The sequence below is a fragment of the Strongylocentrotus purpuratus genome, unplaced genomic scaffold, assembly GCF_000002235.5.
Source record: "Strongylocentrotus purpuratus isolate Spur 01 unplaced genomic scaffold, Spur_5.0 spur5_scaffold_16, whole genome shotgun sequence".
Taxonomy (NCBI): domain Eukaryota; kingdom Metazoa; phylum Echinodermata; class Echinoidea; order Camarodonta; family Strongylocentrotidae; genus Strongylocentrotus; species Strongylocentrotus purpuratus.
Window position 1 is genome coordinate 546439 of NW_022145601.1, and position 18008 is coordinate 564446.

Below are 18008 nucleotides of genomic sequence, written 5' to 3' on the forward strand. Positions count from 1 at the left end.
GTTCCTTGCAGGGGGAGTATAGAAACATATTTGCAATTATTATATTTAGGGTGCATGTATGGTTGAAATTTTTCTTGAGGGAAAATGAAAATTTTAGATTTTTTTAGTACTGAGCAAATGGAAGTTGAGCTCGCATGATACGTCATAGAGTTGCCAATTTGTTTTTGATTGATCACAACTTCAAAAATCCTAACTTCCTTATTTTCAATTGGAATTTGCTCAAACTTTCACTGACTTGTTTCTCTCATTTTTCTACTCCTATTAAAACTAACTTAATTTCAGGGTGGACTTTCCCTTTAAAGATTAGGAAAGAAATGTAATGCTCTGTGTACTAAATCAACATCATTTTTATGAGTTTGTTTAACCTATTCAGTTTGTATCCACAAAGATTATTATACAGTAGGTAGTAAGTTGTCTTACAATTGTATTTGTATGCACCTGTGTGTATTTGGCAATAAATTAAGGGTCAGGGAAAAGAAAACAAACATAAAATATAAGAAGATAAGGAATATGAATATCCTGCAAAGATATCAAATAAAACTAAGAAAAATAAAACAAAAACATATTTCCTGAAAGGCTGAAAAATGGAAATCAATCATTGCTAGCACTTATGCATAGTGACGGTGATATTTGGACCTGCAGATCATTAGCCTACATACATGCTTCTTGTGAAAGCAGACCAAATCAAATTACTGACAGATTAACCCACATTGAAATACAAGATTGTAACCTTGGCAAGATTAGAATATCTCTGTATTACATCTTCTCTCCGAGGTACTAATTCCAAGCCCCAAGCTGTTTGTTCCTTGCCAAAAATTGGTGCATGCATGGTTGTTTGAAGAAGAGCGACACATGTCGGCTCTTAAAAGCTCTACCGTCTGAAGATGAATTGGAAAATACCAATGTCATTAATGTTGGTTGAAGAGCACTCTACCTCTCAAGTACTAATATTTCTAAAGCCTTTTGTCTGTGGCTGGAAATGTCACGTAATAAATCTTCAAGGTCTAAACACAACTTTTAAGTATTATGACCATGGATGGCTATTGTTTAAAAAGATTTTCCCCTATTTACAGGATATATTTCCAGACTCTATTATGCATTTCGGTAATATTATCGCTCATAATATTTTACAATGGTATTAATCATGAAGAAAGTGGCCAATCTGACACTATAAGCAGACAATATCACTTCTGCGCTGTCCATTTTTGATTTCAGCCTCTTTTTGTCAGATTTACTTGTTTCTATCTGTATGTAAAGTGCTAGATTTTAAAGATCATAATGAAATGCAGTTATCATATTTTCAATATATGAATGAGAGGAATATGTAATTCTCATTGTCACAGATACAGAAGATGTAAGACTCAAGAGAGATCCAAAGTCAGGAGACAATCATTACCATGGAAACGGGTGAAAGCTCCACCCATTTATCTGTCAGCCGCACCTCCACCGTCGACTCCACCACCTCCAATGATTCATCCTTTGATGACCCCCAGCAGGAAGAGGTCAAAGGTGAAAGGTCATTACAGAGAAATGAACTTTGTGAGGTTAATAATATCCCAGGAGACGCAAGGAGGCCCTCTGTTGGGCTACGAGAGACAAAAATCATCATCAGCCAGGATGATAGTGTTACCATTGACAACGAGGGTGTGGTGGAGGATGAAGAGGAAGAGACGAGGAAGAGATCAGAATCACTTCATAAACTCCATCAACAACATGCGCTAGATTCATGGGACCAAGAAGGTAATATTCCCTTTGTATGGACCCCCCCCCCCCCTCCTCATATTTTAGTTGCCTACATGGTCTAAGTGGTCCCTGTATTAATACAATAGGAATGAGACGATCCAGTAGTTAACAGGTAAAAGAGCAGGGACAATTATTTGCCATAAATCTCTTCTAATATCTCATTTTCTTGTTGGTTACAGTACTTACAAATGCTTCAAATTTTCATTCACTTATAACAGAGAATAAAGTCTTATACAATTTAGTTACATCTGCAGAATTGGGAAAAATAAAAAGGAGAAAGTATGTTGAGCTTTCAGGAATATTTCCATAATCCTAATTTAAGCAATGAATGATTCTTTTTTCAACCTTGGTATGAAGTCTTGGAATTAATGAATACATGTATTTTTATGTTCTAGATATCATAAATCAAGTAGACCAAATCAAATTAATAGTTTGCTGCGTAAAATTGAATCTCTCTCTCTTGTCATTAATCAGGTGACTCAGCGAGTTCCAGCAGCCGATCCTCTTCCACCACCAGAATATCACCACGCCTCTCTCCATCTCCCTCTCACCGCGCCCGTTACCAAGTCAGACATACCAGCAGATCATCATCATCTGCACCTCCACCTCCTAATATCAACAGTTAGTATAACTCTATTTTCTGCTTTCATCATCAATTAACTCTCTCTGTATCCCCCTCGGACCACACCCATCATCAAGTCAGACATACCAGCAGCCCATCTTTATCATCTACACTAAATAACATTATCTTACGGTGGTATGGCTCAGTAGTAGAGCAGTGGTCTTATAACAAGGTGGTCCTGGGATCAATACAGATTAATGCTTTGGTGTCACTCTGTAAGACAGCCAACTCTGTGCTTACATCATCTTTTTACTCCAATAGTATTTTAGTAGTTGTCAATGTCAATGTTGTCCATGTGTTAATGACGTTTTGCTCATGTGTGGACCTTTTGTAGAGAAAAACAAAATGGTTTAATCTAAATCACAGAAAGTTTGTACTGACCCATTATGTATCTTATGACCTAGTTGTTATACATCAGCATCATCCCCGTTATCATCATCTTCATCATAATCATCTTCATCATCATCAACTTCATCACTACCATCATCTTCAGCTCCATCATCATCATCATCATCATCATTATTATCATCTTCATCATCATCATCATTATCATCATCATCATAACAATTAGTAACTGATTTTTGATCTGCTTGTTAATTTCAGGCTCCATCTCGTTGATGTGTTTGGGGAGTTCAGTGATGAAGGTCAAGCGTCAAGGTCGTACCTCATCTAAGATGTTGTACCTTGATAGCACCAGGTCCTACATCAGATGGAAACCATCCAAGAAGGGACATAAAGCTATAGGTAGGAACAAGGGCAGGTCCAGGTTTATGTGAAGTCGTGGGTAACGTGATGCAGAAGAGACAAATGATGAAAAGCACCAAAAAAAGAAAATATTTGACCCTTTTTGTTGCCTCTTGGGAAGAAAATTTTAATGGAGCACATTACTAAATACAGTTTTTAACTGCAAGCAAACTGCCCAATAGCAAATTACTTGTAGATTATATATTATTGTAAAATGAAAAACAGATCTCAAATGTTAAAATTTTCAGTGATATAGAAAACTATTTTCAAGGAAGATTTAGTTCATTAAAATTGCATGTGTGGTACATAGCATGGGTGCAGAGTATTTTTTGTTGTGTGTTAATTAATTGGAAGCATTTTCCAGAAAAAAACAACAAATGTTTGGAGTAATATGATTTCGTACTTATGAAGCTAAGAAGTGACTGAAATTATTCATTTATACCTATTGATTGCAGTCAACATCAAGAATGTTCGTGAGATCCGAGAGGGGGCTTGCACGGACATCTTCAAGAAGCACCTAGCCAGTACAGCAGGTCATAAACCCAGCCATTGCTTCTCCATCATCCATGGTACTAGCTGGGAGTCTCTAGACATCGTCGCTGGGTCGTTAGACGAGGCTCGGGCCTGGATCAGAGGTCTCAGGCATCTCATGGAACAAGCTCAGGAAGAGACGGCACAGAGTGATCAGCTTAGAGACTCATATCCTTTTAGTTATTTTAGACTTTACTTTGGTCACCTGTCAGCTCAAGTCAATTAAATTGATTTTTCCTCCTTGGCATGTACACTGTACAATACTTCAGAAAGTTGAGAACCCAAGCTTTTCAATACATACCACTCTTGTAGTTTATTTCAAGAGAACTGAATGAAATAGATCATCTTTAATACAAAGAGCACTTTATCACATCTATTATAGAGAAATCACGTTTTCCCCTTATTTGCTCTTATATGGGATTTGTGGCGTTTTTGTTGGTTGTCAAGTTGTCAAACCACAATTGTCATACTAGGTGGTGCTTGATACTCCTTAAGTACAGTATTCACAAAGTTTGTAATTTCAAATGTACTACTGTGTTTCTATGCCAGGGGGTTTGTAGACAAGTATGAAATGTGTATATTCAAACTTCTGCAGGGACTTTTTGTTTGTAATGTCATCTTATTTTTCTTAATGTTTTCAGAGTATCGACTGCGTAAGTCAATTCTGAGTCACATCTATATATCTGTTACCCTTTTTCATCACATACACGGCGTGGTATTCTTGTAGGTTGTACATCATGAAGAAATAATAACAAGAGTGAGTCATCTCATGGTTCTCTCTCTAACAATTTAGAATATTGATCTGCAAGACAACGAGTACTCTCCAGCCCCACATAGTGCAGTCCATGCATTGTACATGTACAAGTCTTTCCAGCCTTACAGTATAATTGTCCAGCAGTACTGTTGATGAAGAGGATAGAGTTGTATATGTTATTTGAGAGAGGTGACAAAAGATGGGAGAGACACACTCTGAGATCCATTGCGAGATTAAACCATTGGAGGTACAATGTTTATGCTCAGTGATATGAATACCTCTCTCGGGGATCAAACAGACAGCAGACTGGTTTTATCTTACTCATCATCAGTGGTATTATCCACCATGCTTATATACAGGCTGCAAGATGCTATTACATCTATGTATGATATGCAGATCACTATTTTTATAATACATTTCATACTTGCACTATTTTTTCTCTGCATTATAGACACTATTGTTATTCTTTAATTCTTATTATTATTTGCCCTTTAAATACATCAAATTATTGCTGATGATGAAATTTATTAAACACAATACAATACAAATTGCAAGTTTTTCTAAATAATATTTACAAAAAAGGCTTGGCAACTTAATCTAATGTGCAGTGTATTTACATATTTCAGGAGAAATCAATGTTCAAATCAAATTACTTTTTTTAGTTCTCTCCTACACATCTCTCAATTCTCAAACTTCCTTTACATTAAGATGTACTTCATCTTTATACATGAATGCATGTACATGTTGTCTGCTGAGAGCCAGAATGGCATTGATACATATGCTTTAACACAGAGTTAAGGCCCTTCTGGCTCTGACAGACGATGTGTAAGTTCATACTGATCTACCTCTTGTTGTTCCTTAACTCATTCAAACATGGTTAAAATCAGTCTTTGAGTCGGCAGATAAGAGTGGAGATGGCCTCCTCAGCATGGATGAAGTCTTGAAACTTCTTCATAAACTCAATGTTAACCTCAGCAAGAGGAAAGTCAAACAACTGTTTAGGGTGAGTTCTCTCTCTCTCTCTCTCTCTCTCTCTTATTCTCTCTCTCTCACTTCCTCTCTCTCTCTCTCTCTCTCACTTCCTCTCTCTCTCTCTCTCTCTCTCTCTCTCTCTCTCATTCTCTCTCTCTCTCTTCGTCTCTATTTCCCTGTCTCCCTCTTCCTCTTGCTCTTTTCTCAGCTCTTTCTCTCCTTCTTTTCTTCTTCCCTCCTTCCTCGCGGCCTCACTGTCTCCCCTCTCTCTCTCTCTATCTCTCTCTCTCTCTCTTTCTCTCTCTATTATAACTGAGCTGATCCAATGATATATTGTGGGACACAAGTTTTAAGTGGAACACAAAAATGCCTCTTTTCCTTTCCCCAAAGGCCCCCTTTTTAACACAAAGTGTGCAAATAAACTGCTTCAATATTCTTGGAAAAATGAACTTCTTCCACACCCCAAACTAGGTTAGAATCGTGATATCATGTTGTATGTAATATCAGAAGAGAAGAGCCAAGTATAAGAGATTTATTCCATTAAAGGAGGTCTATTACTAGTAATTTATTTGAGGTGCTGCCAAGTTAGTTTAAATCAGTTTGTTAAAATTTGTGGATGATTAATATTTTTGCTCATCCTTTTTTACAAATACATGTTTATCAAACTTGCTTTACAGGAAGCCGATACCAACATCGATGAGCACTTGGGCAAGCTGGACTTTGATGAGTTTGTGCACTTCTACAAGACCTTGTCGATGCGCCCTGAGCTCTATGGGCTTCTCAGGGAATACAGCTGTGGCAAGGAGCACATGACGCTGGAAGACGTGGATGTGTTTCTGAGGAATGAACAGGATATTAACAAACTGAATGAGGAGGGATGTAACAGCCTCATTGAGAAGTATGAACCGGTACCTGAGAATATCTGTACTGGCAGGCTGGGCATTGATGGTAAGTTCACAAAATTTTAATCTGTTGACTAATGAATTCTCTCTTACCCATAGGCATAACACATGGACCACCGGGTTCCAGTGGGCAACATGCTAAATTGTTACCCGTGGGGTTTGTTGTCGAAGATGGGGTAGTTTAATACATTCATTGAAGTACAATTTAATCATTTCCTGCAGTAGTAACTTCAACTAATGAAAAGATACCGTAAAAAGTAAAATCTATGAGAAATTGGTAAAATACTAACAGGTTTTTATTTTTTTACCAGTATTTCAAACAAACAAAGGTGGAAAGAGTGTGTGTACAAAGAAGCTGTCATCCTTGTATAATTTATTTGTCCAAGATCCATGATGTGATAATCATTCTAGTTTCTTGGTTGAATACCTTGTTATAATACTGAAACCTGATGAAGTGTGGAAAAAACTCATTACTTTCTGAAACGCTTTGTTGCCTTTGATGGATCAATGTCTAGATGTAGTTGAATTTGAGGTCCTTCATGCACAAAACGATTGAATGCTTGTACTGTGTTCGTAACACAGCAACAGTTCATGATGTGGGCATGTTGACCCTTGTACAATCAAGTACTGTATCCAACAAAAATGAATAAACCCTTTCAACAAACATTGAAAATTCAAATGTAACTCCTTAATGTTCTACACTGTATTTATGCCATGAATACATATATGTTTTACATGTACCTACATTTATAACTGTATCCACAAAATACCAACTCTTTCATTGATTTAAGGCCTTTACTACTGCTCACTTTGTCAAATATTCATCATTTTGATAAACATTTAGGGGGTTTAATCTACCTAAATGTTGATTTCCTATATCAATTTTTTTCTCGAAAAATTCTATGTAAAGATGATTTCATAAACTCAAATTCATATTTGAATAGCTACTTTATACATATACATATAGTATATGTATATGTATAGAGTAGCTATTACATGGCTTTATATCACAGACACACACATTTCAAATCTTGATCACATACAATGAACCACACTACGTGCATGGCGTTAAAAAAAAATAGCAGCTTTCGGTGCATATTGCACTAATTGGATTTACTATTTCATAATTGGGCATAATGAACTGTGAAGACATTTGAAGGTCGTGAGCTATTATAATTGTCAATATACAATACCTGTTCATGTTTATAGATTAGGATATTTACTTACTGTATTAGATACATGAACATGTACATAGAAGGTATTTCTTTTCTTCTAGTTATCTCTCATATTACATTTATCTCTTTCTCGCTCCCCCTCTGTCTCCGTCTCTCTCTCTCTCTCTCTCTTTTTCTCTTTCACTCTCTCTTTCTCTCTCTTTCTCTAAATTTTTCTCCCTCTCTCTCTTTCACTCTCTTTCTCCTCTCTCTCTTTCTCTCTTTCCCTCTATCTCTTTTTCTCTCTATCTTTCTCTCTCTCTCTCTCCCTCTCTCTCTCTCTCTCTCCCTCTCTCCCCCTCTCTCTCTCTCTCTCTCTCCAGGACTGATGAGATACCTCCTGAGTGAGGAGGGTGACCTTTTCAACCCAGGTCATCGAGAGGTCAACCAGGACATGACCCAGCCCCTTTCACACTACTACATCGCCTCTTCACACAACACATACTTACTCGGTGACCAGCTGATGTCACAATCTAGTGTGGATGTCTATGGTCTCGTCCTGCAGGCTGGCTGCAGATGTGTGGAATGTAAGCAATGACGCAGACAAATAGAATATCTGTTGAAACCTATCAGTTTAGAATCGGAAGGTTGTTGACTCATAACGTAAACTTTGACATGCAGTTGACCCATCGACTACTGTCAATGAAATGAAATTATTCATACACCAGTAAATCTGATGTTTTTTGCAACTCAAAAATGTAAGGTGGACAATGGATGTATAAGCTTTAATATGTCACATTCTCAAGAAACATAAATCATGACAAATCAATTTTTCACATACTTAATAAATTAAAACTTTTTTTAAGGATATGATTAATTTAGTTTTTAACTGTATGTGCATTAGAAGCAGGGGTGCATCATTACAGTATTTTAAATGAGCAGATTCTTTGCTCTTCTTGTCCCTCTTGCTCAAACTTTGGTCTTTCTTTTCACATTACTGTTTTGCTAATGACCCCCATACTGCATGATCAACAGATTAGTTTCTTTTGATTTGAATCAATTGTACTACCAGGGCCCTGTTTCATAAACCTGGTACAAAGATACAATATTTGTTATAAGCAAATTTGTCATAGATTTGTGGCACTTGTAATGAAACAGAGCCAAGAATCCAAGACTACTTTTGAAGGGGTCTTGTCTGCTGAGATTGAATGAATGAAAAAGCATCATCTACAGAAGATGTGAAAACACTGCCAGTCAAACAAAATATTGTACATAATAATAGCAATATGTGAAGTATGACCTTTTTGTTTCATGATTATACCAGTTTTTACAAGTGTGTATACATATACATGCTTTTGTATATACTTGTACAAATATAGTTTGATTGGATGTTACTGTAAAATTTCAACAAAAGAGGCTATTTTTCTTGTAAAGCCACTGTAATTAACAACATTTCTTGCTTTCAAGTTTCAGAAAATGGTCAAAAATATTGTATAATTTCAGTTTTGCATACTAATACTGATTAACAGGTTAGATAGTACATCTACACATGTTTCTTTACTTTCATAACTCTTTATCCACATTTTGACCTAGTGGACACATGGGATGGGAAGGACGGTGAACCGGTCATCTACCATGGTTACACGCTGACCTCAAAGATCAAGTTCCGAGATGTCATCACAGTGGTCAACAAGTATGCCTTTATGTCCAGTCCCTACCCCGTCATCCTGTCCATAGAGAATCACTGTACCTTGGAACAGCAGAAGAAGATGGCTCGATACCTTCTAGAGATCCTCGGTGGTATCCTTTTCATAATAATAATAGTTTGTTCTTATACAGCAATTTTCAGGACCGAAGGCCCTCCCATAGCGCTTTACAGATATATATTATTACCCCGGTTATCTGATTCAGGTTTAGCCGCACACGATGTATGCATATTCTCCACTCCCTGGGGAGCATTCCAGCCAGGCATCATTTTTACAAGCGCACACTTGCTCATCTAATCACATTAACTTACGCATCCTACCGGGTACCCATTTAACACCTGGGTGGAGAGTGGCAAATGTAGATCAATGTCTTGCCAAAGGACATTAGTCCCGCGGCGGGATTTGAACCTCAGACCTTGTGATCCACAGTCCGGTGACATATCCACTCGACCATGCAGAAACCTCATATCTTGAGTTCTGTGGATGATGGAATCTGGAGTTGGGTCTAGGACAGATGATGGTCCCGGGATGAATGTCGATCCTCTGCACAGGAATGATAGATAGTAATATGCAACCTTTATAAAGCACCGACGCGTTTTTACAAATCTGGTTTGTAAAAAACGCATCAAAACGCGTCATATGACGCACAAAAACTAAGGTTTGTTGACAAATCTCCTTTGTGAATTCGGGCCTCTAAGTGCATAGAAAAATTAGGATTGAAAAAGAAAGGGGGAGAAATAAAGCAAATATTAAAAATAACTGTAAGTACATCTAAATTTAACAACTACAACTTCCCCCACCACTACTACTAGTATTACTACTAAACAAAAAGCCTGTTGCTGATGATGACATAAGCATACTGAACATGTATTGCTCCTCATTTTCCTGTGTTCTCCTTCTATCACACTACTACCTGAGGGAGTATGCTATAAGGGGCCTCTGTTCCATGCAGCTAGTTTATTTCTCCCCTCTTGCCTTTCATTAGCACAAGCATGGTTTTTATTTTTCCATGGCGGTCTTTTTGAAGAAATTTTACTGCATCATGTTTGTATGAGGCCTAGGGAGAGGAAATGCAGAGTTGATTAATCTTCCTTGACATGCCATGCGTCTCAGATCAACTCATCATCTCAAGCCCACCTGAAGGGAGTTCAGGAGGCCTTCCTTCTCCAGAATCACTCAAGTATAAAATACTTATCAAGGTTAGTTGCATGCTGATTTCAAATACATGTACATGTATATGCTCTCCTTGAACAGAGACATATATAGTCTCTATATTCTAATTAATATCATCTATTTTCATACTGTTTATATATCTATTATACTATTTTGATCATCAATGCATTTTGAATGTATTCTAATTTATATAATCCCCATTCATACTGTTTTTTTCTGTTTCTCTCCCCTGTCCCTTCATCCTTTCTCACTGTCTTCCTTCTTTTTTCTGTCCCTTTCTCTGTAATCTTTGTCTCTTTTTTTCTCCCTCTCCTTTTTTCATTTCCCTTTTCCCGTTCTCTCCGTCATTCTCTGTCCCCCCCCCCCTCTCTCTCTCTCTCTCTCTCTCTCTCTATTCCCCACCCCTCTTCCTTCTCTGCCTCCTGTTTTTTCTCTCCTAGGCCAAGAAGCTTCCATTAGACCATGATGCTGATCTCGAGGCTGGTGAAGTCAGTGAAGAAGATAGTGCTGATGAACTTGATGAAGATTTCAAGGTAAATCAACATCTTGAATTATTTGATCTGATTAATATAACAAACAATAGCGTTACTGCAAACATTATCCTTTTGAGCCACTTATAACAGCACATATCTGTCACTCCTTGCTCGAAAAGGAGACAAAATGAAATTTTAATTCAATTTCAATAATTCTTAAATGAAGTTTTCCAGATGTTTTCCTGAGTTTTGAATGGCTTAACGCCTCACAATATTCCCCTTACTTTTTAGCCAATTTCACTATCACAATAGTATATCTGTAAAGCGCTTAGAGACATCATAGATGTATTAAGTGCTATATAAAAGCAGAATTATCATTATTATCACTTTTCTCTGCCTTGCCTCATAGTTGGAGAAGACAGAGACGAGGAGTAAGTTTGAATCTATTGCCATGGCACAGCTTGCGTTGATGAGGAAGAAACCTATCTCACCATCGCAACAGGCATGGCAGAAGATAGCGCACAAGGTATGGCATAATTTCAATTTCAAATGATTTTATTTCTCATGCAAAACATACTACAATGAATATGCATATTACAAAAATATATATAATAGAAATAGCATGAGAAAAGAGGTACTAACTAGAAGCAGAACAATAGCATACATCTGTAAGGGCGTTAGTAAGAATCATCCACACTAGTGTACCTGGGATAAGGATAGTTGTAAAGATCTTTTTCATTTGATTAAATTCTAATCATTTCAAAGGCCATAGATAAATTTACCAGAATTTTCATTTAAACAAAAAACAGAATTTCTACCTCATTTAATAATGGTAATTTTAAGTCATATTTTAGCATTTTATTTTTGTGTTCATAGCCGAGGGCATGAACAGGATACAGGGACAGCTGATATTCATATTGTAAAAGAGGCGTTTTTTATTTTTTGAATACAGCATATTTTAGTCCTCACATCTTGTCAAACGTTAACAGTTGTAGTTTATAACACTCCAAAACTGGAGAAAATCAAAAACAAATTGGTATTTATGCCCTTCTACTGTGCACACAAAATCCATTCAATTAATGTGTTAGAAAGTGATTGATCTTTATCTGGTAATATTTTGCTAATATTTGATCAGTTTTTGAGAGAAATATCTCTCTAAGGTTAAACACATGTATGTGGAAATCATTGCATACATTTATTTTTTCATTGTCAAATGATCTTTTGAAACATACAAAGTGTGACTGTATGTGCATGTCTTATTCAATATTTTAGATTAAAAGTTGTAAGTCATGTTCAATTTCAGTTTAAGTAATTTTACATCAATTAGTAATGCCTTTTTCTCCTCCAATTCTCAAGCTTGGAAAGCCAGGAACTGGGCCTGAAAATAAGGTTATCAGCAGATTTATGCAAAATGTGAGAAGGAATGACACTAGATAATTAGGCAAAGTCCATAGTAAAATCATGGAGAAAGAAATTGAATGTCAGTTTGAGCATCTCAATACATACAAATAGATCAGAATCATTATAGTGTTGTTCATTTACTTATGTAGGTTTAATGTTTAGAATCTCAGCATCCATTAGTGTCAAATTAGAAAAATCCAATGCTGGTAGTGACACAAATGTATAGTTGTATTGAAATGAAAAATGATATGTGCTGGATGATGTAGACAACAATTATAGTATATGGATTGATATAATGCTTGAATGAATGTGAAAAGCGATGATAGATTCCACATGAAAAAAATAACATGCTGATATGTTGTATAAATGTTTTCTGAAGTATATGCATGGCTCTGATCATTCTTCCTAACTAATCTCCCTCCCAAACAGAGTCAATATGGTAGTTTCTTTCCTCAACAAGTGTAGCTAAATTGTGTCTTTATATTACTCTTAAGCCAGCAGTGGGAATGCAGTTTACATACATGTAGTGCTATTATATACAAATGACATGTATAACATCAAACAGCATTTGTCAAAAGTAGGGGGTGTGCACACTAACCTGAATCTAGTATCCAGAGCAATTTTATATCTGATACATGTATATTGATATTGTTATTGAAACTTCAATATCCCACTGCTGCCACCATAATAGTGGTTAAAAGAAATCATTATGAATAGCCAGAAAAAGTCTATCAATAATGACTTCTTTTATAAACATATATCTTTCTCTGGATTTCTTTGACTTTTGATAATTTGTAGTTGACCATCACACACACAATCTCACATATGCACACCCACACACACATAGACTTTATTAACCCAGACATACTTAGGGTAATTGCATGCTAAATACCAGTCAACCGGAGTCATGACATCCAGTGGTTAAAGATTCATTTGAAGTTAAATTGCGGGTTAATTTATACGCTAACATGACTCAAAATATACACCTGCTTGGTATAGGTAGCAATGGAAAGTGCGCATGGAAAGTGCTTAGAATTTTTTTTTTTTTTAGGGGGGGGGGGGGTGGATGCAGGGAAAAGGTATGTAAATGTTATGCAATAAATTACTGTTGAAATATTTTATCTCAATTCTGTGGCTGTAGTTTAATAATCTTAGAATGAAAGACTTCATAGATTCTCCCACCATGCAAATTAGATTTTTCTGAAGCAAAGGGAAAGATTCCAGCTAGGCATTTTCCTTAGAAGGGTAATTTTCTTCTATATGCACCCTGTTTTCTCTTCCCACTTTTCAATATTCAACAACATTTTCTATTAGATTGAATTCTCTCTAGCTCGCACATCTTATGGGGCATCACATAAAAATACGATTCATTTATCAAAAATTATCTTTATAAAAAAAAAAGTTTTGCACATCAGCCAAAAATAAAGTTCTTTTCACCTCTGTCTATCTTTCTCCCTTCATTGTGTCTGTATCATTTACTGATTATTGCACGCAGCGATTAGACAGATTGAAAGTCCTTCTAGAAGCAACAGAGGTTTGTATGTCTGCTTATCTTTTCATTGCACATACTACCTTTCAGCTCTAACATTTGTATGAGCCTTACGTTAATGCCTTCCTATTGCCTTCTAACCTAATGTGTGTATTGTAACTGAGGGATGCGTGTTCATGGGACATATCATGTTTGTTGTGTTTATTGAGAATGATAAGTAACTAAAATGAACTTAATATATACTTTTGGATGAAGACCAGGTGGTGGGGGGGGGGGGGGGGGAGGTTGTGGAAGAGGCTTCCCTGGAATTCAAAATAGTGCCATGAATTATGAAGATTGTTATGTGGAATTCTGTGTCAATATTAAAAATAATTTCTTTTTTTTAATCAGAGATTTGTTTCATGAAATTTCATATATGATATAAATTTAAGAAAATTGATGGTCCGTTAAGTTCATGTGGCTCTCCCCCTTAATCCCATTTTCCCTTATCCCTTTTTGATGTCCCTGTACATATAGTAAACTGTCTGTCTAGATCCAGTATCTTAAATGCCCCATCAATAACCTAGCTCACCAATACAAAACATATTCAGAGTCCATCCCATCTAATAAACATAATTTGTGCATTTGTTGGTACTTCTGATATTCCTATTTGTTGCACAATACCCAGAATGCAACCTACATTGGACCCTGTCGTGTAATGACCCTGCCCACCAATACTCCCAGTATTGAATACCTTAAATTGTATTTTCAATTAATGATGAACCAATCTTCATATATTCTGTGAGTGCTCTACATGTTTTTTGTGTGTTTATGGTATGATACTTATAAAACAGGAAAGTGATTTTATGTGTGTTTTGTACTAAATCTCAACCCTTAAGCCCACAATGACTGATATATACAAGTTAGTACCCTAATGGTTGCCAGTAAATGTGCTAAATTTGAAAACAGAAATTATTTTGAGGGTGACTTCAAGCTTATTTATGCCTTTTTTTTAAACAATGTCGTCATAAAAAAGTTATTGATGTCCTATACGACATCTATTTGATATGTACTATAGTAAAATACAATACATGCATGCTATCAACAAGTTATCATTATTCAAGTTTCTTGGCCTGAAAATTACGCTGTGGCACATATTAATGATGATTTTATTGACATGTCATATATTTTTCATACCACATTTGTATGTTTAAAAGTATTTATACATACCAGTATATGGTCTCCAATATATCAATATATAATTTGCACAGTTACATGACATTTAGCCTGTGACATGTGATACTTTTACTTTATTTATTTTACCAAAATTCAGTCTATTCAAGAAGATCAAACAAATATATTGACAAATATAATCTGTATATTTGACTACTATATGCAAGCAAATGTGTTTTTTAAATAATGTTCATTTACACCTCACATTATATAATGTTATTTTCTTGTGTGTATGAGTGTATAACACAATAGCTTCTGTTTTTCAGCCATTTAAGATGCTGTGGATGGTGGGCTAATTAGTGACCAATTATTGACCAAGTGTCAAATTTGTACACATATTTCTCTTTGAGGCTATACTATTAGGCCTATTTCTCATTTAAATTTATTACATATTTCCATTTAACTAAGAAATTCATTATCTTAATTGAAAAGTACATATTAAATTGAAAAGTACAGATCAAATTGAAAAGTACAGATTAACATTGTTTGTATATAAAGATAACTCTCAATTTGCATCATTAGCTATTCCTTGGAAACAATCATATTGGTAACTTTCAAACAAAAGCTCAACTTTTGTTTTATATGATTGTTTCTTATTGAATTCACAGCATGTACATGTAATTTACATGTACAAGTGTTGACTTATTAAAAACTATTTTCAAATAGTTTAGATGATGAGGGCCCCTTTGCATAAAAATTACAATTGATGGTAACTTTGCCATCAATGGCAACTACCATGGTAACAGGGCTCAAAAGCCAATCAAAATCAAGGTTTCCATGGTTACCATCAATGGTAAGTTTTGTGCAACATGCAGGGCCCTGATCATAGTTTTTGTGGAGTATTATCTAGAACAATCTTGCTGATATTTGTCAAGCCTCCATCCAAATGTTTATCTGTACCTTAACATTACTTGCTGTCTGACTAACATGAGCTTGTGCTTTTCCTTTGAGTCTGAGTTTGTTATAAATCTTGCTCCTTTGTAATTCTGCCTTCTGTCATAATGCAAATTTCAATACATTAAGTGCAAAGGATTGAGAGGATGGATAACAAAGAATGTGTGAAGAGATATTGTGCAGTATACATGTCATCCACCTTGCATAACTTACGCTTTACTCTTATTCGGCATCTGTTGAACTGACACTCCCCTTTCTTTTTTCTGCTCCATGCTCCATGCAAACGAAATGCTTTTCTTAAGCAGCAAACCTTTAACAGTCTGTAGGCTCTAAACCCTTACAATGTCATACCTATACCCTGTAGCTCCAGATTTTTCAGCTTTGTTAAACTGTTTAGCCTTTCATATCTGTGGTTTTCCGTTGAGTAAAAAAAGTGTTCAGGAAGAAAGTAGAGAAAGTTTGGGAGTAAAAGTGTTTTTTAGATTAGGTTGATTGGGTTGATTGTCAGAAGCATTAAAAAATAAAAAAATTTGGTGTCATCATTCATCTGTATGGTGCTTGTAAGTATATGTGTTCAAGAGATACTGGTAGTTGTTTCAAGTTAGTTTGAATACCAACCCTACCAGGTATAAGATTTGTTTTCACAATCTGATTAATATCTTGTGATTCAACTACTTGTTTAATAGCTAATCTCAGATATACAATTTCTTCAAAAAGAATGGGTTTTTTAGGGGAAGGGTAAACATCTTTGATTGGTTGAATCATATTTATTATTAGTTTAGAAACTGGAGTGGCAAATTATCATTTAGGGAAGCATCATATTTGGTCTATCTTGAACTATTTTCATGTTAAAATCAACTGGTATCCTCAAACATTGTCCCTGAGCATAATTGTGATGTAGTCAAACCTCAGTTAAAATCAGCAATACAAAAACAAATATACACTCATGTTGTTGAATGTATGTACATATTTTCTGACAGAATCAATCTAGTAAAGGAAAATCCTTCTTTTTACCCTGTAGCTCAAAGAAAAGAACACTGAAAATAAAGCTTCCAAAAACGGGAAGACCGGACTCACAGGAACCTTCAGGAAATTAAAAGCTACAAGAGTAAGTTTTCATCCTTTTTGTTGTATTATAGTTTGATTTGTTTTCAAATTTGTCATTTTACTTTTACTCTAATAAATGTAAAAGAGGCAGGACTTTCTTTAGGGAGAAAATGAGTATAACATCTCAGGACAACATGCTGAGGTTTATAGTGCTGGAGTATTCTGCATAAACTCTTCAAGAATGTTGTTATCAATAGCCAGAGCTATTAAAAGCTAAGGTAATAACTTTTGAAGCCCTTTGGAAGCCTATATACACTAACTATTATGCGCTTTACAAAAACGGACTAGTGTTATTATTATTATTAAGAATGAATGCAAGATAGAGTTAAAATGGCAGTGTTAAACTTTGCAAAGATGTAAGTGAATGCAAAGAATAGATGAACAATGAAATGTGATTAAAATATTTTAGTTGACATTGATCCAAGAACATAAATTATATGTTGGAGAAATATAACGAATGTCAATTAACATGGGACCTGCTCTCCTTGCTTTTCCAGAATGAAACAAAAAGAACAAATATACTAGGTATACATTTTACCTTGCCATAACTTTTGATTGCTCTCTTTACATAACAGAGGAGAGCCAAGCTGCAGCACTCATCTGAGTCAGATAACAACAGCAGTATGGAATACGATCGATCATCATCTCGAGATGATGACTTAGAGGGCGGCGCCAATGAGAATCAGCAGGCAGAGCAAGCGAAACAACGAATGAGCTCAGCCAACAGAAAGAGGGCGTTTGTTCTCTCAAGACAGTTGTCAGATCTAGTCAAGTACACCAGATCGGTTGCATTCAAGGGCTTCCCAGAAAACAGTAAGAGTTTGATGATGTACAAGCTTAGATAATGGCAATGTTTTTTACTTAGTCATCCATTAATAGGGCAGGGTCCAGCGTCACATTTGGGCTTTAGGTTACATTCAGGGTTAGGGATAGATGTGGTTGAAAAGGTGGAAGTAAACAAATGCTTTCAGTGATAGAAATCTACCTCAAAGCAGTTAGAAAGCCACCAGGAGTTCAATACTGTACTAGTAATGGATGGAGAAATGGTAGCTTTAAATCACTAATGAGCTAAGGCTTCATTCACAAGATGTTTTCTATTAATGATTCCAAATGGTGTCTTCACTTTTACAA

At 35.8% G+C, this 18008-nt stretch overlaps 1 protein-coding gene across 5 annotated transcripts in view; it reads left to right on the plus strand.

Annotated features, from left to right (window-relative positions):
- LOC578345 overlaps window positions 1-18008 on the plus strand; it is an 82829-nt gene that overhangs the window by 46925 nt on the left and 17896 nt on the right. For 4 of the 5 annotated variants that reach the window (XM_030986500.1, XM_030986503.1, XM_030986501.1 and 1 more), the window contains 14 exons: window positions 1344-1740; window positions 2218-2364; window positions 2969-3109; window positions 3565-3808; window positions 5268-5397; window positions 6044-6314; window positions 7806-8009; window positions 9016-9222; window positions 10242-10327; window positions 10742-10834; window positions 11184-11300; window positions 13671-13709; window positions 16792-16878; window positions 17453-17690. In XM_030986500.1, the coding sequence (XP_030842360.1) occupies window positions 1398-1740; window positions 2218-2364; window positions 2969-3109; window positions 3565-3808; window positions 5268-5397; window positions 6044-6314; window positions 7806-8009; window positions 9016-9222; window positions 10242-10327; window positions 10742-10834; window positions 11184-11300; window positions 13671-13709; window positions 16792-16878; window positions 17453-17690 (2347 nt within the window). In that variant the 5' untranslated portion in view covers window positions 1344-1397. The remainder of the gene's footprint in view (window positions 1-1343; window positions 1741-2217; window positions 2365-2968; window positions 3110-3564; window positions 3809-5267; window positions 5398-6043; window positions 6315-7805; window positions 8010-9015; window positions 9223-10241; window positions 10328-10741; window positions 10835-11183; window positions 11301-13670; window positions 13710-16791; window positions 16879-17452; window positions 17691-18008) is intronic. The other variant, XM_030986504.1, reaches the window with a different exon arrangement.